This window comes from Balaenoptera physalus (assembly GCF_965194825.1).
Source record: "Balaenoptera physalus genome assembly, chromosome: 5".
NCBI classification, from domain to species: domain Eukaryota; kingdom Metazoa; phylum Chordata; class Mammalia; order Artiodactyla; family Balaenopteridae; genus Balaenoptera; species Balaenoptera physalus.
In genome coordinates this window covers 3,933,304-3,956,946 of record NC_138884.1, presented here as the reverse complement: position 1 = coordinate 3,956,946, position 23,643 = coordinate 3,933,304, and the positions used below count along the sequence as shown (strand labels likewise).

The window sequence follows — 23,643 nt, the reverse complement described above, 5'->3', positions numbered from 1 at the left end:
CTTGGTGGCGGCAGCAGCAGCCTTAGCGTCTCATGCCCGTCTCTGGGGTCCGCGCTGATGGCCGCGGCTCACGCCCGTCTCTGGAGCTCCTTTAGGCGGCGCTCTGAATCCCCTCTCCTCGCGCACCAGGAAACAAAGAGGTAAGAAAAAGTCTCTTGCCTCTTCGGCAGCTGCAGACTTTTCCCGGACTCCCTCCCGGCTCGCCGTGGCGCACTAACCCCTTCAGGCTGTGTTCACGCCGCCAACCCCAGTCCTCTCCCTGCGATCCGACCGCAGCCGAGCCTCAGCTCCCAGCCCCGCCCGCCCCGGCGGGTGAGCAGACAAGCCTCTCGGGCTGGTGAGTGCTGCTCGGCGCAGAGCCTCCGTGCGGGAATCTCTCCGCTTTGCCCTCCGCATCCCTGGGGCTGCGCTCTCCTCCGTGGCCCCGAAGCTCCCCCCTCCGCCACCCGCAGTCTCCGCCCGCGAAGGGGCTCCTAATGTGTGGACACCTTTCCTCCTTCACGGCTCCCTCCCACTGGTGCAGGTCCCGTCCCTATTCTTTTTTCTCTGTTATTTCTTTTTTCTTTTGCCCTACCCTGGTATGTGGGGAGTTTCTTGCATTTTGGGAGGTCTGAGGTCTTCTGCCAGCGTTCAGTGGGTGTTCTGTAGGAGCAGTTCCACGTGTAGATGTATTTCTGATGTATTTGTGGGGAGGAAGGTGATCTCCGCGTCTTACTCCTCTGCCATCTTGAAGGTCTCCTATAGGCATATATTTTTCAGAGCTTTGTGTTTTTAGACTAATTATTACATGTTACAGAAGAACATAATGACATACTCCTAATCGTTAAATCTGTACGTTTGGCTGGTGTTGAGCATTAATGACCAGGTGACTATTTGCAGCTGAAGAGTTTCCCTTCTGCAGCCCGTGCTTAAGCTCGTGTTCCTTTTATTTGTGTTTTTGACTTTAACAGGTATTATTACTCAAAAAAGTAAGTTTCCATGGCCAAACTTGGGGAATGCTGGGTTAAACAACATTGAAAGTGGTTCTTTCCTGTGTTAATTCTTCTAATTCTTTAATAGGATCATGTACATTGTATTTGAAAGGGAATCTTAAGAACTCAGTTGGACTTTCTGAGCAATTTCCAGACCTTGAGTTCCATGATTTATACCAGGGAAACCCTGATACCCAGAGGGACCTTAAATGCTAGCATACGATGCAACCAGCAACAGTCTCTAGCCTTTCTGGTACATATCCTTTCACACTTATAGGTCACTCCCAAAATTAGTTACCCGATTTCGAGCCTGCAACTACAAACATCCACATCAAGATTTTCTAAACTACCCAGTCAAATTCTTGGTCATAAAATTAACATTTCCAAAAATGCACAGAGCCATCACACTTTCCTTTGTTTTTCACTGCATATTGCTTGAAATTTAAGACTTGCTTAGAAAGTGTTTATACCTGTTCCCATCTCTCTTCATTTCTTCACAAGATGCTTCACACTGTGCCTGATGTAAGATGCCAGTTCTCACATTGTTGATATTTCCTCTGCCATAAGCTTCTAATTGTATCGAGATAATCAAGACCATGGCCTGTGCATGCTTTCTCCAAAGAACTGCATATAAAGAATTCAAATAACTGAAGTGCTTGCATTAGAATTTACGTGTTTTTGCCTTAAATACTTTTCCAAAATAAAAGTGGTACCCAGTAGCAACCTCGGTGCCAATTAATGTACATGATGCTCTCCAGCTGAGTACAAGAAGTGATTACTTGCAGTGAACAAAAATGGAAGAAGAGTGGGTGGATTTACAATTATGGGCAATCACCACACTGCTTTTGCTGCTTTGCAATCTGGGAGCTTTACAGTCAAAGATAATCATGTGGCAACAAAGAGCAACCCCCAGAAAGCCTGGGCTCAGGTGGGAAAAATACTCCATGTAAAGTCACAGGAATGGGACCGAAGTAAGCAAATTACACAAACAAAACAAAACAAAAATGGGAGGGGGGATTATTATCTAATTAAAGTAGTTCTTTATTATCATAAATAATGCATTATCATCCATTGTTAGATCAGGTTAAAATAATCAAAGCTTAAAATAAACATTTCTTAGGAAATCATGAATATGGTCTTTCCTCTCAGTTTAGCTATGACCAGGGAGTGTGAATAATTTGTATTGAAATAGAAATAATTTTACTAAATAAGGAACAACCTATATGAGAAAAGGTAACATTTAGGGTATAAGTATTTACATGCATCATCTCATTTATAGAAATAGCAATTCCTATAATTTTGTAGACTGAGACATAGACAAAATAGTACTTTCCCAAGACCGCAAAGAAAAGCAAATGCCAGAGCCAGGATTCAAACTCAGATCCCTGTGATTTCAGGGCCCAGGCTCCTAATGGATGAACCATCATGCCATTGTCCTTTCTTATATGAATCCTGAGCAAATAGACTCCACAATCTGCCATGTGTGCCTACAGCCATTCTCCAATCAAGCATGTCTGCCCATGTGAGAGTTCAGGAACCCATTCCTGGAAAACAAATTTCCATACTTCCTGAAGAGAACAGTGTATATTTGGAAGTCCACTGTAGTGCCTTTTCTTGGCAATAGCTGCCTCAGCTTTGACCCATACTGGGTCTCTTACTGTCAGCCCATTTCTGGTACTTAGTGGATTTGAACTGAAACTTTGAGGGCTGATGTTTGGTGATCTAGTAGTCTGAAGGTGGCCTGACCTGGTTTGTGGAACTGTCCAAATCTGTAACAGAACTTCGCCTACATTTACCGTATCTGTTTGTTAGAGTCTATTTTAAAAACAGAATGATATGAGGTTGAGAAATAGGTCGGTCCACTTTACGTGTTTGATATTAAGAACTTCACAATTACTTAAAGGCATCTCCCTCCCAATTCTTGAATCCATATCAAAGACTATTAGGGACTGAAATTACTTTATAAAACATCTAGTCAAGCCTTTCATTTTATAGGTAAGAAATGCAAGGTCAAGAGGAGATCAGTCCCCTGGGATAACTTTCCCCTTTGAAATATAACTTCATTTGTTTATGTCCTCATTCAGAATATTTGGGGACAATTACATATTCTTTATTTGTGTCAGCAGGGTTTTAGCATGCATGAGACCTCAAGAACACTCCCTAATCAACAAAGAAACCTCAGTAAGATGTCTCATGCAAATAATATGAAAATGCTTTTACTTCATGCTTTAATATCAGATACTCTTCTGTTGTAATAGGTAGATTTTCATTCCTTTTGCTTGATTTTCAACTCTTGAGCACATCCTTGAATGCAAGGTTAGGTGTATCTTAGTGTACTCTTTTATCATTTTATAAATCTGCTTCTGAATCTCCATGTAAGTTACCTTCGTGCTATCTCTTTCTCCTGAAATTTTGCAAAGCCCAGTTGGTAAAGGAAACAATTAGGAGCAAGATTCATTCCAGGAATCTAATTCAACAACCTACAACTCTGTTGCATAAATTTTTTCTACTGAAATCCTCATTTTCGAAGACTGAGAGAGAAATAATATAGAGTAGCTGGAGGAAAAGAATTAAAAAGAGTGGGCTAAGAATCCAAAATCTAAGGCATTATTCTTAGTCTTATGTAATTCTAATCAAATCATTTAATTTAATCTTTTTAAGTTTTGCATGTTTATCTATAACCTAGAGGTAATAATACCTGCCCTGCTTACCACACGTGGTTGATTTGAGATTAAGTGTGATAATGCGTGGGAGACTGCTTTGTTAGCTGTTAGTCAGCTAAATGCCAGCCCTGGTTCAATTTAAAGGGTGTTCTCCCCTCAAAACTTTCTACCAGAAGGCAAGGAGATTCCAACAAAGAGGTACTCTTTGCAGTGACCACCAAAAATCCAGAAGTTGAAGAAGACAAGAGCTGGTGGGGAACAGCCAGGTGGAGAGAGGCAGTTGGAGGGCCTCTGGTGGGGGGGGGGGGAGCATGTCCACGAACCCATGAAATCACCTATGAGAGAAAAAGTCCACTTTAAACCCACTATGCCCAGAGAATATAAAGCCAGTCCAACTTTCTGTACAGAATGTTTCCTTCTGTTCCCCTGTGCTCAAATTGTAGAGGACACAGAAGGTGTAGACAGAGAGCTGGATGAGGAAAGCAGACAAATAAAGACTATCTATGCCCCTCTGCAGAAGGCAGCTACCTGCCCAAGCCCAGAAGGCAGCAGTCTATCTCCCACCCTAGGAAACAGAAGCCACAACCTCTCCACAGAGATTATTTACTCATCATTCTTAGAGATTACAAAAGGTCATCAATTCAGAGTTTTTTTTTTTTAAAAGTGGGTCTAAAACACTATTTCTACCATTTTTCTTTTATTTCCTCAAAGTTCTTTCAGAGTTTTTAATGATTACAAAGCATTTTAATGATTACAACTGAACTGGATGAATGATTATGTTTATAATTAGTTAAAAATTGACCTATTAAATCAAAAGACTGTGGTCAATTCATGTATTTGAAGACCATCAACCCTCCTATCCCTACACAACTATTTTATAATAGACTGTAAAGAGTAAACAAACAAACAAAAAAGCATCAGGGTCAATTGCTGTTGTTTTAACAGGACTCTTTACACTCTCTTATCCTACAACCAAGATTTGAGAGAGGAACTCAAGTTCTTTTAGCTAACTTTTACTGAATGTGAAACTGATCAGGACCCTGTGGAGTTCCTGGGCACAGAAGCCTTTCCATGTCCCCTGTCTCTTATTTGTAGGGAACAGACTCCAGCTTCCATGACCTTCCCTGAGTTCCAAAGGGCAGATTCAAACAAAGGGCAGATTGCTAATCAGGGAAGGGAAAGGCCACAGAGACAAGGGAGTTGCAGCTACGGAACAACAGTGCAGCCTTGGGGCAGGGTCCTGGTTCCACCTCAAGGGATACACAGACCGATATCTTGAGCTCATTACAGAACTAAAACCCCCAATAAATGGATGGTGCTAGCATTCTTCATTCCAGAGAAGACCACCTGTGGCCAGATTAAAGGAACCAGAGAAGCTCATCAAGAGACCACCTGAGACCAGATTAAAGGAATTCAGGCCCTACACACCCCTAATTTTATCAGCAATCCCACCCTTGAACCATTGTTATAAAACTCCTCACTAAATCCTCCCGATTGGGACACAGTTCTTGAGGCAGGGGCCCACTGTGTCCCCCCTTTGCAGGCTAGACTATAGATGCTGGGGGCAATCTAGGCAGAAGATGACTGTGGTTTGACAAATGAGCTGGTGTTGGAGGTGGAAGGAGAGAGTAGAGTTATATTTTGGAAATAGAATCAGGACTGTTAATGGTTCAGTGTCAGGGTGTGAGGGGAGGGAATGTTACCGAACTGAACTTGTGTCCACTTGCCCAATGCACAGCAAAACTAATCCTCTGACAGCAGGTTGTGGTGAAGGAATGTGCAGCATTTATTACATGCACCAAGCAAGGAGAACAGGCAGCTCATGCTCAAAAGACCCCAACTCCCCTATGGCTTTCAGCAAAGGAGTTTTTAAGGCAACATTTGGAGTGAGGACTGCAGGGTGCATGATTTTCCTTTGGTTGCTTGGTGGTGAGGTCACAGGGTGATGTTTCAGGAATCTTCATCATCAACCTTCTGGTTCCAACCAGTCTGGAGTCTGCATGCTTGTGGTCAGCATGTAGTCACCATCCTCCACGTGGGCGGGGTGGGTCTTAGTTTCTGCAGAACAACTCAGAGATGTGTGTCAGATTGCTATGTGTATCTCTTGAGGAGGAACTAGGACTCTGTTTTACCTCTGAACTATTTTCATTACATTTCTTGCCTTGTTTCTGCATTCTCTCACTTCCCTAATTAATAACTGAGTTTGGAACTCAGGGAAAGGCTAGGAGACTAAAGGCTTTTTCTACAAACAAGAAATGGGGGAAATGGAGGGGTTTTTGTACCTGGGAGGGCCTCACAAGGTCTTGCTTGGTTTCAATCCCGCTTTTTCTTTGACAGTCCTCAATCCTGCGGGGAACAGGGGCAGGACAAGAAAGGGAATAAAGTTTCAAATAAACATGCACATATGTTATATTTAAAATGGATAACCAACAAGGACCTACTGTATAGCACAGGGAACTCTACTCAGTATTCTGTAACAACCTAAATGGGAAAAGAATTTGAAAATGAATAGATACATGCATATGTATAACTGAATCACTTTGCTGTACACCTGAAACGAACACAACATTGTTAATCAACTATACTCCAATATAAAATAATAAGTTTAAAAAAATCATAAACTCAGCAGGGGAACTCAGTTTTAGGGGGACTCAGTTTCAGGAAGAATCAGGGTGAAAAACAAAGAGAAATTTGAGGTATGGTAAATTTTAGGTATCTGTGAGAAACCCAAGTGAAAATAAATAAATTAAAAAATTAGCGATGCAAGTCTAAAGCACAAAAGAGAGGTATGTTGTGGAGACATCATCATTATCTTAAAGGCGGGATTAAAATCCCTGAAAATTGATGAGATCTCCAAAGAAGAGTCAATAGTAAAAGAAAGAAAATAGAAACATTGCCCCAAACAACTCACGATCCTTTGAAATAGGTACTGTTATATATTATTTCCATATCACAAGATGAGGAAACTAAAACTTTGTAAAGGTTATGTAGCTTGCCCAAAGGTTATGCAGCTATTAAGAAACCCAAGGCACATTTCAGTCTACAGCCCAAGCTCTGATTCAAAGTAATTCAGACCTAAACTCCAGCTGAACAAATATCAAACAAACAAAACCAATCAAACCCTATCCGCTGCCCTCCTAATTCTACTTTTCTCATATAATTTGATTACAATTCACCCAAAGTTTCTTAAGCATTACAGGTTATATATTTAGTACACTCCCTAAATTTAAATCTGTACATTACAGAAGATAGAACCATTTGGCTCCCCACATTCATCTATGGAGAAACCCTACTTACTAGTTTGTTACAAAGTGAAAAAGTTGATTTTCTACGGAGACAGCATATGTGGCTCTAGGCATCACTTTATGCAGCTGTCACTTTATTAATGATGAAGTTAAAAGACGACCACTGCTGTTTCTGGTTTTTTAATTAAAAATTAGCATACAGAGAGTGATTATTGACTTGTGTTTTACAGAAAGTTGAATAACCCATCATTAAAATTTCGAGCCAATCTAACTTATGTTTAATATATACAATGGGTTGCACACATTTGGTATTTATTTCTCAAATGAAATTTGAGCAAACATGAAAAAGGTCTGCAGTTCTTTTTTTTAAATCACAAAAGTTAATAAGGTTTAGAAAAGTTGTAAAAAGGTCAGTTGTGATTTTAACTTGAAGATTTCATCCCCATCCCATTCCAAAACCCAGTTTAGTATAAATGTAATTCTGCAGGCAAACCTTGTAGAATAAGAATTTGAAGGAAACTCCGCACAAATATTCTTCAGTTTTCTAAAGAGATGTGCCACAATCACACTCCTAACAATTTTCATCAGTGTAAACACAGGCCACCTCATGGGTGTAAGAAGGTATAAAGATGTACCACCTTCTTGAGATTTGGAGGACTGAATAGAATCGCATGCACAGGACTTCTTTAATATACAATGCTGCCTACAATAGTTTATAAAAATCTGTTTCCCATAGTATAATAAATCTATAAATTTGAAATATTCAGAGTTGTATAGGTATTATAAAATCTCCAGACACTGAAAATCTGGTGTTTGATCCAACAACTTTCATATGGTTTGATGAATGGCAACCAGTACAGTAAAATATGAGCATTTTGGCCCCCAAAAGGAAGACTGGAAAATATTACTAAGCCTGAATCGATCACATGGGTACACCCAGTAATCTATTGTACAAAGGTAACACATTTTCAAATGCAATCCAGTAGACTCAATCTGAGCTCTGTAAAATGCATATGCACAGGAACAAATGTATCACACTGGAAGCACAATGCATTATTCACAAACATACCCCAAGCATTTCTTACAGATTTATGGGGTAATGTATATGGAAACATAGATACATCTCAACACTTCCATCCCATTCCAACTACCTTAAACTCACACCACTCTAACCAATGTACTCTAAAGAGTCAACCTAAGAAAAGGAAAATCTCTATAACTTATTGTTTAAAAAATAATGTTTTCCAAAAGATGAACTCAACCTTATTTAGGTAGGCAAAGATTTTTAATATGGCATTTGAGCAAGGTCAATGTTTCTTGTAAAATTAAAATCTTTTGCAAATATTAAACTTAGTACTTATAATTTCCACCACCTCCCAAATAAGAACAATGTATTTATGTCTAAGGAATTTTATTAGTAAAAGTAAGTAGAGCAAAACAATAAAAGGAAAGGATTAAGTTCCTCTGACTCAAGGTAATGCAACCGTGTTTAATAGCAAGTGAATTGAGTTTAATTTTGTTTTTGCAGAGGGAATTATGACTTCTCAGGGAATTTCAAACTTTAACAAGAATAGTACATTCAACAAAAAGAATAAATTTATATCTCCTCATCTGAGATTTCTATACATATCATGGGCTCCCTAGATGAAAGAGTTTTTATTTTATAACTTTAGAATAACTGTACATAGGAGTTAAATCTCATGCCTTTTCAAAGCTTTAGAGAATCTACCAAGAAATAAAGATGAAATATGTTAAAGATGTGTCAAGAGTTTGTACCACACTTCTGAGAGTTGTGTATATTGCTTCTTATAATTCAGATTAAGTGTAAAGAAACACTTCCTGATACTGATTTCTTTGATACAAAAAGTATTCATAAAAAGAAGTAGTGGATTTCTCACTCTGAAGCCTTCTAAACACACTATTTTTCTTTGTGACTGTGTACAAATGGCCTTGTTGATGGACAAGGAAATTACTGGATCAGGCTCTAAAGTAATGAGAAAATTCCCTAGTCCAATTGCCACAAACTACGTTATTATTTTATAGTCCCAAGTGATTCCAGATGATCTTCCCTGGTTCTTTTAGAGTTACTATCCCATTGTAAAAAAGAAAATGATAGTTCAATTATTATGGATGTTTCTCTTCTATTTTATTTTTTTTAATTTAAAAAAATTTATTTTTTTACAATATTGCTTTTGTTTTATGTTTTGGTTTTTTGGCCGCGAGGCATGTGGGATTTTAACCACGCCCCCTGCATTGGAAGGCGAAGTCTTAACCACTGGACCACCAGGGAAGTCCCAGATGTTTCTCTTTTAAAAGCCGTCTATTCTCAGATGTTGCAATCACAGAGAGAAATGATTGTTTGGTTCAGTTCTTTGTTTTCTTCTCACAATGATATATATAGCACGAGATCAAACCTGAATATTGTTATTTCCTCCCACCCCCCAAAAAAATACACACAAAATAAAATTGATAAGGAGTGTATTTATCTGTTCGAAGGGAGGATCATCATTCTGATGGTTAATCATGTGAATGATGTTAAGAGCTTAAAAATGAAGTAAGTAGAAAAGCCAGAATTACCCTGATTTTTGAAACATAAATACTTAAGAAGTCCACATGTCATGCATACAGCCTCCATACTGAGCTGTGTTACCCCTTTTGCTCAAAATCCACTGTTTGGGGTAGAAAAATAGCACAGTGATGAGAGTCATATATTTACAACACCTTTCTGGTCTATAAGACTTGAACAAATAGGGGATTCGAGTCGAATTTGAATCAAATAGAGGATAATACAAGTTCCTTAAGATCTTAGGAACAAGGAGATAGTGAATCCATGGATAGAAAGTGGTTAACCCTACTATAGGGCTCTGGGGCATCAGGCTCAAGAGGATGTTTAGTCAACCCCAATATTAGTGCCAATAATTCCTGAAGTAGCCTATAAATAAGAGAAGTCTCAAAAGCAAGACATTTCACTTGGAGGGAGGTACAGAGCTTTCCAGCTGAATAAAAGTTGATTCTGCTACATTATATCAAAGATGAATAGAAAGACATGGATGCTTTGTGGCTGAACCATCTAGAAAAGAGATTTTCAGATTTTGAGTGGAAACTCAAACTCCAGGGTTAAGAGCGCCCTTAGCATCTGTGCTGCTAGAACCACCAAACTGCGAGTTAGCCTGGGCGTTGTCTTTTAAGTGGCTTTGGAAATGCTCTCACCCAAATTATCTCCCAGAAGAATGATTCTAATAGTTCAAGTTCTAGCAACACAAATCCAATCTCTGCTACTCACTTGTTGTGTGACCCTGGGCAAGTGACCCAAATGACATTAAGATGAAATGAAATACTGCATTTGAAGCACTCAGGAGTGCCTCGCACATATTAAGTATTTTAATAAGTGTGTTAATAATGAGATGTAAGTAAAACCCCATTCAGCAGAATGACTCTCCAGAGAGCAATCAATTTTGATAGAAACAGTGGGTAATGATCAGAGTGGAGAAAACCAGAACAGACAGACAGAGTGTAAGAGGAAATTAAGGGACTAAGGAGAGGGCAAAAAAATAGAGAGAGAGGGAGACAATAAAACACACTAGAAAAGAAAAGCTGGGCACATAAAAAGAGAGACAGAAAACAGGAACTAATAGATTTAATCGCATAAAACTCAAAGGCTTTTTTCTGAAAACATGTCATAAACAAAATTAAAAGAATTATAGATGTTCTCAAACTTTTATTATGCTATTAATAGATAATGTGGATTTCCAGGAGATAATAATAGGATACAGTGTATAAGAAAGAATATTTATATTCTTAAATTCTATCCATAGGTTTTAGGGACTTTTTCATTGTTTTCTCTTTGTCTGTCTGTTTGTTTTGTAACACAAACTTATACACCTCCTGCAACAGTGTTCTATAAAAAATGAGTCTGGGAAACCATGTGGTAAAGTAGTGGTCTGCAAAGCACTTTAATTATATATTCATATCAATAAAAATATTTGAACATGTTTTATATACTTTTTAATGTATTTGCTTATTTATTTATTGTATTTGTCACAGGAGGTTAAAATGAGATGCTGTCTCAGTTTCAAACTGAAGAACCAAAGACCAAACATAAAACAGTCTGGTCAATTACTTCCATATTCCACGGTGAAGTTTAGACCAAAGAGGCAGAATTTTAAAGGAAGTGATCAAAAACCATTCTCCCAACCTTTACCCCTACCACATGCTGACTAAAAGAGACTTCAAGAGAATCAAAAGACAATGATGTCCTATTGTGGTTTTGACTTGCATTTCCCTGATGATTAGTGATGTTGAGCATCTTTTCATGTGTCTATTGGCCATCTATATGTCTTCTTGGGAAAAATGTCTATTCAGATCCTCTGCCTATGTTTTAGTTGGGTTGTTTGGTGGGTTTTTTTGATATTAAATTGTATGAGCTCTTTATATATTGTAGATGTTAACCCCTTATCAGTCATATCATTTGAAAATATCTTCTCCATTCAACAGGTTGCCTTTTCATTTGTTGATGGTTTCCTTCACTGTGTAAAAGCTTTTAAGTTTGATTAGGTCCCATTTGTTTATTTTTGCTTCTGTTTCCTTTGCCTAAGGAGATAGATCCAAAAAAATATTGCTAAGGCTTATGTCAAAGAGTGTTTTCTTCTAAGAGTTTTACAATTTCAGGTTTCATATTTAGGTCTTTAAGCCGTTTTGAGTTTATTTTTGTACATGGTGTAAGAAAATAAAAAAGAATGAAATTCTGCCATTTACAGCAATGTGGATGGACCTGGAGGGCATCATGCTGAGTGAAATAAGTCACACAGAGAAAGACAAATACTGTATGTTTTCACTTAAATATGGAATTTAAAAAATAAAACAAATGAATATAACAAAACAGAAATAGACTCACAGACACAGAGAGCAAACTAGTGGTTACCACTGGGGAGAGGGGGAGAGGGAGGGGCAAAATAAGGGAAAGGGATTAAGAGCTACCAACTATTAGGTATAAAATAATTAAGCTACAAAGATGTAGTGTACAGCACAGGAAATATAGCCAATATTTTATAATAATTTTAAATGGAGTATAATCTATAAAAATATCAAATAACTATGCTGTACACTGAAACTAACATAATATTGTAAATCAATTATACTTCAGTAAATTTTTTTTAAAGCAAATCAAAAGGCAAGTTTGATCTTGTCCCCAGGAGTTGGTGGAGTCACATACTAATGCCAGACTTAGCGACCCACATCTGGGAATTTTAAAGGCAAGTGATTGGGGGCTGGTTAGTTGGTTCCTAATTAACAGAGTGGTCAGGGCATCACTGGAAAGCAGCGGCAGCAATGGTAATTTAAGGGAGCATGTTTACCCAGGGCCAAATTCTGAATCCACGCAGTGTGCCAGTCTGGGGCTATGGGACCTCAGTACAAACGGTGGACAGCCTGATGCCCAGGGCCTGAGGGAGAAACTATAAGCAATCAGACCAAGACCTGATGTTCACATCACAGGTAGTATAGAAAAGTCTCTGTGAAACCCATAAAAGCTCCACAAGAGAGGAAAAGAATAGCTTTGAACAGTCACCAGCCCAGAGAGCATAAATGCCAGAATGTAACAGCCACAGTTAAGTAAGATCTTTGCTAATTTCCACCTTCCTTTCCTCATCCAGCTCTGGGCTCCCTTCTCCCACCCAATCCTGAAAGATCCAGAGGAGCCTCCTTGGGGTTGGAGGAGGGCTGGTTGATGAGAAAGGCAAGATGGGGTGTAATAAAGGGGCCATCAGGGGACCATCTCCTTCTCAGGTTTCCAGCTGAAGCCACCCTGAAAGGGGGATGGGGAAACTCTAAGTTCAAAAGAAGTTGAAAGAGTGTTTATTGACATCGAACTGGATGTTTTAATTACTGAAGTCAGTATCTGTTGAGATTAGAACTGATCAGAGAAGTTTCTATTACATAAAGAGCTATCAGAAAACTATAGAATCTGGTTGGAATTCCATCCAGAGTAGACAAAGACGTGACCCACAGAGCAGATTCAAGGAAAGAGTGGGCAGGAAATAAAGTTGCTCTATGAATGTGACTCTTACCCACATGTACTAGTGTTTTAATATGTTATATTTATTTTAAAATATATATACACAAGAGAGAAAACATAAAGGAATAAGAATGACTATAAAACAATGTTTTAAAAATAATTATCTTATTTAACAGTATAAATTGACTATTCATGACAGTTTTCAATGACAGAAATATGATTGAAAATGTTTTATTCTTTTAGAAAATTTGGTTTAGCATTTCACGATTCAGCAATTCTGGTTGTAAATCCAGTTTGTTTTCATTCTAGGTTTGTTAGCAAGCATAGCTGAAAAAAATAACTCAAAATCTACAAGTGGAAGAAATACGTTATTATAGTAAATCATGATATTTTTCCATCTCACCTGTCTTTTGAAAGTTTTCGCTGAAATTCAGCAAATCGATTTTCTCTGATGTCCTTCAGTGGTCTGGCAAGCTAATCATAAATGTCTTTATTTCATCCAATGGTCATTGAGCACCCACTGTATGCCAGGCTCTTGCTGGGTGCTGGAGATACAATTGTGATTTAAAAAAAAGAGTCCCTGTCATCGTGGAGTTCACGGTGTAGTGAAGGAGATGAATATTAATGAAAATCATCTGTAAATTGTCTGGTGACACCTGTGAAGAAGCCTGAGAGGAAGATTTGTGTTTCTGTGAAATCTATCTTAATCGAGATGCTTGGGAGGTTTCTCTAAGGATGCTTGAGCTGAGATCCGAAAGAAAATCGGAAGAAGAATTAATTGAGCAAATGCTGTTGTAATAGGGGGACACAACGGTCCCATATCAAAAGGAATGCTTTTCATTTGCATGCTTTTTTTAAATGTTTAAAATACATTAAAAAAGCTTTATGCAAGCTTTAAACAGTTAAGAAAAATCTGTTTTTAAGTTTTTCTTTAAAGAATGAAGAGAATTTTTATAGGCAATGCCATCATTTACGTAAGAAAATCACATAATAATAGAAACATTTGGATAAATGGATGAATGATAGTTGTGATTGACCTGTTAATTGATATTCTCCTCTCTCTCATCCTCTCTTCCTTTCTCTGTCATTCGTCCTATATTTATCTTCTTCTCGTCCCCCTCACTGTCTCTCTCAGGCTTATGCCACGGACTGTCCAGAATACTGAATAGTCTCAACAATCAGTGTTAAAACAGCCACCTGTCACCCGGGCCCGACAGGAGAGTGAGTGATGCTTTCCTCCGAGATCTCAGTCTAGCCAAGGAACACGGCAATCATCAAGGCAACAAGACAGCCTGAAACTAAATGAAGATTGTTTTCTAAAGGCTGAAGAGGAGTGAGGCCAAATAAAAGGCCCTGAAACAAGCAACCAAACTCTTGGAATGAAAATTTGACATTAAAGATTTTCACAGTGTTGTAAAAATTTGCAGACACTTATCCATCCTACCCAAAGCTGCCAAATTAATCTTCCAAAAGTACAACAGGGGTATTAGCGCTCTAGGCTCCCACCAAGAATGATGTGCTCTGTCCAGGACAACACATGTTAAGAAGAATCTGATAACTGGATTCAAAACAAATGGAAGTGAATTCTGGAGGGACAACTCTGGAAGGAAATAGGAAAGCCTTATCACGCTAAGGACTGGGGACAAATCTGTAATTCCGGAGATGCACAGGAGATGCAGGTACTTTAAAGAATTTTTTTTTCATCAAACTAAAAGGAGTAGCATATTACTATCAATCCTTATTTTATAAAGAAAAGTGCCCAGTAAATTAGAAAATTATTTGAGTTGAAAATTGATTTTAATTTTATCATTTAACATATGGTTTGGATTTAAATTTGTTTTTAGAGAACCCGTAAGCATGGTGTTGGTACTTTTTCTCAAGTGGTATAAAACTTTATTGTGGCATTGTTATCTTGAGGAAGCTACTTATCTGTTCTTGAATAGAGTTTGTCTTCTAAAATTCCAAACAAATACAATCAGTGTTTTCCTGCCTAAAAGCTATGATTGTGTTATCACAGTGCTTTAATTTACCTCTACCAAATTATACTTTAATTTGAACCCCACCAAAATCTTCACTGCCTCATTTTAGTTTTATTAATTATACTTTTCCTACCATTATCTTTATAGTCACTGCTTCTGTGACTTCATTAGCTGTTCTGAGGCAAGTCAGAGGTGAACCAGGCTTACAATGATGTTCTCATGAAAACAACAGGTTGTCAGTGGTTAACTCATAGGAAAACTACGTCAATAATAAATAGAACATTGATTTATCATCTCAAACCTGTCAGAAAGGCCATCATCTAAAAGTTTACAAATAAATGCTGGAGAGGGTGTGGAGAAAAGGAACCCTCCTACACTGTTGGTGGGAATGTAAATTGGCGCAGCCACTATGGAGAACAGTATGGAGATTTCTTTAAAAAGCTAAAAATAGAATCACTATATGATCCAGCAATCCCAGTCTTGGGCAAATATCTGGAGAAAACTCTAATTCGAAAAGATACACACACTCCAATGTTCATAGCAGCACTATTTACAATAGCCAAGACCTGGAAACAACCTAAATGTCCATCAACAGAGGAATGGATAAAGAAGATGTGGTACATATATGGAATGGAATACTACTCAGCCGTAAAAAAGAATGAAATAATGCCATTTGCAGCAACATGGATGGAACTAGAGATTATTATACTTAGTGAATTAAGTCAGACAGAGAAAGACAAATGTCATGTGATATCACTTATATGTGGAATATAAAAAAAAGATACAAATGAATTTATTTACAAAAGAGAAATAGATTCATAGACATAGAAAACAAACTTATGGTTACCAAAGGGGAAAGGGGGGGAGGGATAAATTAGGAGATTGGGTTTGACATATACACACTACTATATATAAAATAGATAACCAACAAGGGTTTACTGTATAGCACAGGAAACTCTACTCAATATTTTGTAATAACCTATAAGGGAAAAGAATCTGAAAAAGAATAGATACATGTAAATGTATATGTATAACTGAATCACTTTGCTGTACAGCAGAAACTAACACAACATTGCATATCAACTATACTTCAGTAAAAAAAAAAAAAAAAAAAAAATAGAACCTCATTCACCACATGCAGGCCAAGTAGAGAAGCATTTATCCATTGCCCACCTGCCCTTCACCTTTCACTTAGATTGAGTTTTTTTTAATTGTTCTTTCTGTCAGAAAACTCAGCTCATATTTTTCTTGCTTTCCTGCCTTCCTTTAACCATTTTTCCTCGCTTCTATCGTGCTGAAATTCACTGCCCTCTTACATTCAGTCATTCATCCACATCTAGGCACTTCCGTTCTACCTGCAAACAGGATTTTGCTACATTTTCTTCTTAGGTTCCATCCATTATTGCAATTATTGCTCAATCTTCTTTCTCCCTCATTTTCAATGTCTTTATAGTTCAGTACGCATTCATTTTCTCTCAACTTTTCCTTATTCCTTGTTTTCATGAGAAAAATAAGGGAAGGAGGATTTTTATTGTTGTTGGTTTTTTTAACAAAAAAATCAGTTTTTATGGAGGATTTGTATTTCCACTTTGATGCACAGCCAGATAGAGTGCCCTATTGAAACTGGATGTTTTTCTATAAAAAAGAGCACACGAAGCTACACTTTCTTATGAAAAGAATCAGAATCTACTAAATTGCAGAATATTAAAAACTGAGAGACCTTGAACGCCATTTAATCCAACGCTGCTATTTTACAAATGAGGGCAAAAGGAAGCCAACAGCTATTGATCCTTTTTGTGTGTCAGGCTTTGTGTTTTGTGCAGCTGTTGTTATTGTTGTTGTTATTCTTTTGTACTTGTTAACAAATATATCCTCATAATCATCCCAAGAGTTAAATATTCAATTTAGTACCAGAAATATTTACGGAACATGTCAGTGTCTAGTCCTAAGGAGAAAATAAGAAACCACCATGCAAGGAGCACCTTTTATTTTCCGCGTGCTTGATACTGCATTTAATTTGTCACACTTGGACACACACATTATTGATCCATTTTGCAGAAGATGAAACCGAGCCTCAGAGATAAGTAGTCACTCACCAAGGATCACAAAGCTACGAAGAGGCAGAGCGAGAATCTAAAACCAGGTCTGTCTCAAGCCAAAGTCTGTTTTTGTTTGGTTGGTTGCTTTTTGCTTTTACCATTCAGGGCTGTCTACTCAGAATAAGCAGGACCATGTTAATTTCTCAACCAGATGATGCGTGGCTAAAGAGGTCCCAAACCAAATGACAATCTGACCTTCTAAATTCTGACCTTCCAGCTGTGCCACCTGCTTACCCTCATTATATGGACCGTTGTACCTGTGTTGTGACTGGTGGGCCATCCACTTTGTGTGGGTGTGATATGTTTAATTAATGCATTGGTGATGTTATCAAAACAGAATAGAAGAGGAAATAGATTTGGGTAATGAATTTTTAAGGACCCCCCTTTTTAAATTAGTAACTATCATTATTATTTTTAAAGATATAGCCTAATACTTATTCCACTAAACAAAAGTCTCTCTCACTCTTTTGTAACTTTACTTTTAGCGATTTTAGTTACTTTTATCATTTTCTCCATTCCCTTCCTCCACTCCCTCACTCAATAACGTGTGATTCATCTTTCTGATCCAAGAACGTCTGTTGCTTTTCCCTTAACAACAACTCACTAGTGTTAATGACATAAAGTTCAAATCCTTCACTCCTTTATTTTTTGGAGAAAAAGAATAGCAAACCATTACTTTAAACCTGAGAAGTCTCTTAAAATAGATAATACTCCTTGTGAATATGACCTATCAAAAACAAAATCCCACACATTTAGTTTAGGTCTTGAACCTCTTGGTAGTTAAACATTATTGACTCAGTTCTGTCGTATCTACTTTGCCTTTGATATTAGATCAAGACAGTTGGGTTAAAAGATTTTCCTCCTATTTGTTTTCAGTCTCAGGCTATTAAATTTGCATTGGCACAAGTGCTTCATCCTGCAACCACATAAGGGAAGGTGTACATACACACTGATAAAAAAACAAAAGACACTTAGATAACACAGTTGTTATCTGCTCAAGGGAAACATTTCTGTTTACCTTGCCCTGGTCAAGTGGGAGTTCCCTGAGGGAAAGGATTTTGTTTTAACCAATCATTCATAGCTGCTACTGCTATCGTATATTATTTTTCACAACTTTCAGGAACTAAAGAGATTGAGGAATGAACAAAAGCAGAAGGGAACTAACTTCACTCATTTAATGCTTCTTTTTTAGAATCTACTCTGCCTCAGAAACTATGCTATGAACTTGACTTACATGATATTGTTTGTCTGCATAGCAAGTTTGAGTTGGGTCTGGTTATACCATTTTTGAATAGGAAACCAAGTCTTGGGGTGGCTTTGCAACTATTTATAGGTCATACACTTAGAAAATGGTGGAGCTAAAATTTGAAGCCAAGCCTGTCTATCTCAAAAGTCCACGCTTTTTCCATCTCACCAGGCTCCTTCATACAAACAAAAAAACCCCATAAATGTAAATTACTTACTTTATATTGATAAACAAACAAACAAAACCCATAAACATAAATTACTTACTTTATATTGATAAACAATATAGACCCTCATACAAACCAATTACCTAAAATTGCATTACTGAACATCGTTATATAACTAACAACTATAGTCTGAGGCACTCAATAAAATGATAAATTTATTAAAGGCTTCAGTCCTTCTGAGTCTGTCTCTGTTGCCTCATATAAATAACAGTCTGCAGTGAAATCTGTAACAGCTTGAAGGCAAAGAGTCTGCATTTACAGATACCAGAGTTATTGCAGGAGCTAAATCCAGACCCACGTTTCCACAGGGCAGACAGATCTCCACCCTCTCCCCTAAGACAGGAACCAGCCAGGCTCTTCACCTTTCCTTGGGCACTGGAAAAATATGTGGTAGCAGCAAACTTGCTTAAATAACACACTTTTCCCTCAAGGGGAACACCCAATTGAAGAGGGCCTGCAATGGCATTTTATAGGATCAAGGTCCTAGCTTACTTGCTCTCCCCAGGAGTGAATACAGACGCATCAAGCTGACTTGTTTATTTTAGGAAGGAAGTCGCCCTATATATACTGGGCTGGTGGTAACACAGTCCTGGGTCTGTCCCAGGCATCCTCTGATGCAGGCAGCCAAGGGCCCAGAGAAGGGACGGGTTCCAGGGAAAGGCTCCTGCAGGAGGGAGACAGTACGAGATTTGAAAGAGGGCGTAGAGAGCATCTTCTTCAACACTGATATTTCACAAGAGGAAACAAGGCTTAGAGAGGTCAGTCGACTTTCCCAAGATTGTAGACATGTACGAAGCACAGTCAGTTCTCAGATGTCTCCAGCTACAGGAAGCACCTGAGAGAGCTCAGGGGAAGGCAAAGCTCAAAGCCCAAAACCCAAACGGAGACGCTAGCCAGAGCCAGGTGACTGACTCTAGCTGATCTGATTGGTACAACTCTACAGAAAGCCAAAACAATTTCCATTAATACTCCAAAGGTGTTTAATAGTTCATGAGACATTTTTACTTTTCAACTGACTTTCATTTATACATAGTCTGCTTTCTATTTTTCACTCTCTTTCTGCTTGTTTGTTTGTTTTTTACCAAACCAGACTATTTTTCTGATCCAAGGTCTGCACACCCACATTTCTCAAGAATGTAGATCCCTATTTGGTTTCCTTTCTTACAGAAGGGCTCTGTAGAGAATATCAATCTCAAAGAACTAAAACTGCGTCTCTTATTCCAATGATATATTAATCTAATGTGAAGAATACAATTTCTGTTGAAACTCTTCAAAATAAAAAATAAGAAAATGGAGAAAATGATATCAAATGGCATATCTTATATTTTGCAAAACTGCCTGATATTGAAGTGAACTGAATTAACGATGTGTCTATTATCTTTTCTCCAGCTTCATCTTCCAGTGCTCTCAAAACATTCTGTGTGATTGTGAATTATCTGCACCGTAAATAGATATATTTGTCTTTCTCAGAAACAATTGAAAGATCTTTACTTCCACATATATGCTCATCCTACACACCCCACTCCAGCTGTTCCACATCTTTCCAAAATCCATTGTATTTACCCCCTTTCTACTTCCATATTTATGTTCATTCCATGCTCTGCCCTGAAAGACCAATCTTTTAAATAGCCACATCCTACCCAAATGTTAGTGAACATACGGAAGATTACTTCTTTCCTACGGTCTTTCTCAGACTCTCAAACCACAGAAACCTTTCCTTCCTTTCTATATCAGTAGCACTTATCATTTCGGTCATTTAATTGACACTTAGGAAATTCTACCTGAATTCAATAGATACAGGGAACATAGCCCACAGGATATACTTTGGCCTTTGACATCATTGTCAGTGTCTTGGAGAGCGTCATTATTATAGTTATTGCCTTTGGGGTAAACAGTGATATGAAACATCAATGCAGTCAAATGGAGCCAGAGAAGAAAAAGACAGTAAATGCCCCTTGGTAGACAAGGAGCCTGATTGTTCAGAGGAAAGGAAGTTGCTGCTGGGCCGGAAAGATCATCCTCCTAGACTCCTCTGACATTGTCATCAGGATGCAATTAACCATGGCTGCTTCGTATTTCTCAAACCTAAACCCAAAACTCTTGCCCCGCTGGTAACCATGTTACTCATCCCATCATTCAAAACACATTTATTAAGCATCTACTGTGTGCCAGGCACTATTCTAGATGCTGGAACTACATGGTGAATAAAAAAAAAAAATGGTTGCCCTATTGGGACTTATATTCTAATGAAAGGAATCAGATAAAAAGTAATAATAATAGCAAATTATAAAATATATGAGAAGATAATCATTTCTAAGGAGGAAAATGAATCAAAAGAAGATAGTGCCTACCGAGTTGAATTTCTCACTAGGATGGCTGGGTAAGAGCTCACTGAGAAAGCAGAAGTTCAGCAATTACGTGAGGGGAGGGAAGAGCAAGACCAGCAGATATCTGATAGAAAAGTATCCAGTTCCAGACAAAAGGAACAGAAAATACAAATGGTCAGAGTTGAGGACAAGTGTGTCAGGTTTGAGAAGCACATGGAAACCAGTGCAGCTGAGAAGTGATGAGCCTAGGAGGAGATGACGTCAGAGGGGAAGTGGGGGAGGGGGAGGAGTCACTAGAACTCCGCCTCTACTCCGACTGCAATAAGGATGCATCCCAAGATTGTGAGCTGAGCAATGATGCCATCTGACTTGTGTTGTTCTCTAGGGAGAACAGACTGTAAAAGGGTCTACAGCCTGTTGTAATAGATTAGGTAATTCAGAACAATCTTCCTGCTGAGAACTAGAAGAGCATGATTAAAAAAAATCAGGAACCACTTTTCCCTTAGGGGTTCATAGCTATTCAGCAAGAGATTTCTGAGAGGCTGAGAGACTAAGCAGAGTTTCAGTAGACGCGGAGGACTAGGGAGATGACAACTAGAGCTGAAGGCTGGTGGTGGGCGGGTGCTGCTAAATGCCCAACCTAGGGGCGGGGGGGAAGAGGGAGAAGCACTAGCTTAGATTAGACAATCGCATGTAAAGTTTTCATCCTGTGATCAACAGAACAGCTACTAAAAGAATAGTGAAAGGATGTGAAACTACCAAGCTGACTGAAGGAGAAAAATGCAATAAGTCTAAAAATATAGTTCAGGTAAAATGTCAGTACAGGAGAGATAAAGAAACAAAGCAGGAAGGATAAAAAGCAAATAGCAATGTGGTAGGTCTAGACCCAAATGTGTTAGTAATCAATGCAATAATAATCACATGTAATCTAGATTAAATATAAACCACAAATTCTCTCATTTAAAAACAAAGACTGTCAGACTCACTTTTTTTTAACGCGACTACATGCTGCTTAAAAGAGATACTTTTAAAGTATAAGAATGCAGAGTGGCTGAAGTAAAGGTAGAAAAAATATATATCATATTTTCTGGTTACCTATCAATCACTCCTCACGTTTAAAAAAATCCCCTTCTACTTCTACTCTACGATTCCGGGGCTGGGATCCTGCAAACTACATCTCTGGACTGCCAAATGGATTTCTGTTAGTTTTCCAGTAAGAGTCACTGGAGAGAATTTGCAAGGCCAAAGAAAGGGGAAGAGGGCTGACTTCCCGTATTCCTATTTGCATTAAGAGTGATCAGCGTTAGACGGTTCCAATGTGGCAGGCCAAAGCCGCCAGCTTCCACGGACTCTCCCAGAAGCAGCCTCGCCAGGACCCTCAGCGGACAGAAGGAGCCGGGAGAGCTGGATCTGGGGTCTGAGCAACAGTTCCACTGGGCGCTCCTCCTTTCCCGAGTGGCACCACTTCCCCCCAAGATCTTAGCGGCATCTCTACAGGGCTCTTCCTTTCACCTCAGCTCTTTTTGTTTGTTTGTTTCCCAGGCTAAGAATAGTAGCAGCTTCCTACTGGTATCATCTCTGGGTTACCTCAGTATTCCTTTTAGCACGTCAGCTCTCTAAACCTGAATCAATCATGTATACTGAAACCCATTTCCTCTGTAACAACACATGATGAGGGAAAGGGACGCACTATATTCTAAATACAAACAGATCAAGTGCAGCTCTCTTGTACTAGGTTTGAAAACTCAACGATTTTTTAAAATGAATAGCTATGTAAACATCCTAAAATTTCTTTTAGGAAAAAAAGATACAGCTTACTGTTTCTGCATTCATCTTTGTAATGTCTCTCTGTTTTAACACAAAAGACCTGGAATGTGCTGTTTGCACACTTAAAACATATGTGCCAAATATTAATGCTTTCCTGTTAGTACTAATTATTCATGGACATAAGATAAAGAAACTATAAAGCAAAAAAAAAAAAAAAAAACAATTCCCCTCATTAAATTTCTTGCTTGAACTAAATTGGTACCATGAAAACACTAACCATAGGAAAGCCAGTATAATAACAGATGAGGTAGACTTAAATGAAAAAGCCATACTAGAAATAAAGAGATATTCTATAAACAGTAATGCACTACTAAAATATTACAATTCTAAATACATATATACCTCATAACATGTCCTCAAAACTTATAAAGCAAAAAAGAACTAAGGAAAAAGCTAGGCAAATCCATAATTACAGTGGTAGTTTTTAACAAACCTCTTTCAGAAACTGCTAAGAAATAATTAAATATTGAAATGAGTTGGGCAACACAAGATCAGAAAGGTGGCAGCAGGAGGAAATGACAGAAAAGCGAACCTGGGGTCCTTTGCTGTGTCTAAACAAGAGATGGTCGAGGAAAGCTTTAGGGCTGTAGCTCGTGGAGGTTAAGAGAAGTGGTTGGTCTCTGTGTCTGTGAGGCTGTTTCTGGTTCATAGATGGGTTCGTTTGTGCCATATTTTCGATTCCACATATAGTGATATCATATGGTATTTGTCGTTCTCTTTCTGACTTACTTCACTTAGTATGATCATCTCTAGTTGCATCCATGTTGCTGCAGATAGCATTATTTTGTTCTTTTTTATGGCTGAGTAATATTCCATTGTATATACAGAACACATCTTCTTTATCCATTCATCTGTGGATGGACATTTAGGTTGTTTCCATGTTTTGGCTTTTGTGAATAGTGCTGCTGTGAACATAGGGGTGCATGGATCTTTTTGAATTATAGTTTTGTAGGGGTATTTGATCAGACTTGTGGTTGACAAGGGGGTGGGGGGAGGGAGAGGGATGGACTGGGAGTTTGGGATTAGCAGATGCAAACTATTACATTT

At 38.3% G+C, this 23,643-nt stretch overlaps 1 protein-coding gene across 3 annotated transcripts in view; it reads right to left on the bottom strand.

The window, feature by feature from the left end:
- Nucleotides 1-374: 374 nt before the first annotated feature.
- The window catches only part of LOC309660798 (uncharacterized protein), a 336,267-nt gene continuing 312,998 nt past the window's right edge, over nt 375-23,643 (bottom strand). For 2 of the 3 annotated variants that reach the window (XM_082461923.1, XM_082461924.1), the window contains 2 exons: nt 5,917-5,980; nt 375-3,969 (listed from right to left, as the gene is read on the bottom strand). In XM_082461923.1, the coding sequence (XP_082318049.1) occupies nt 3,742-3,969; nt 5,917-5,980 (292 nt within the window). In that variant the 3' untranslated portion in view covers nt 375-3,741. The other variant, XM_082461925.1, reaches the window with a different exon arrangement.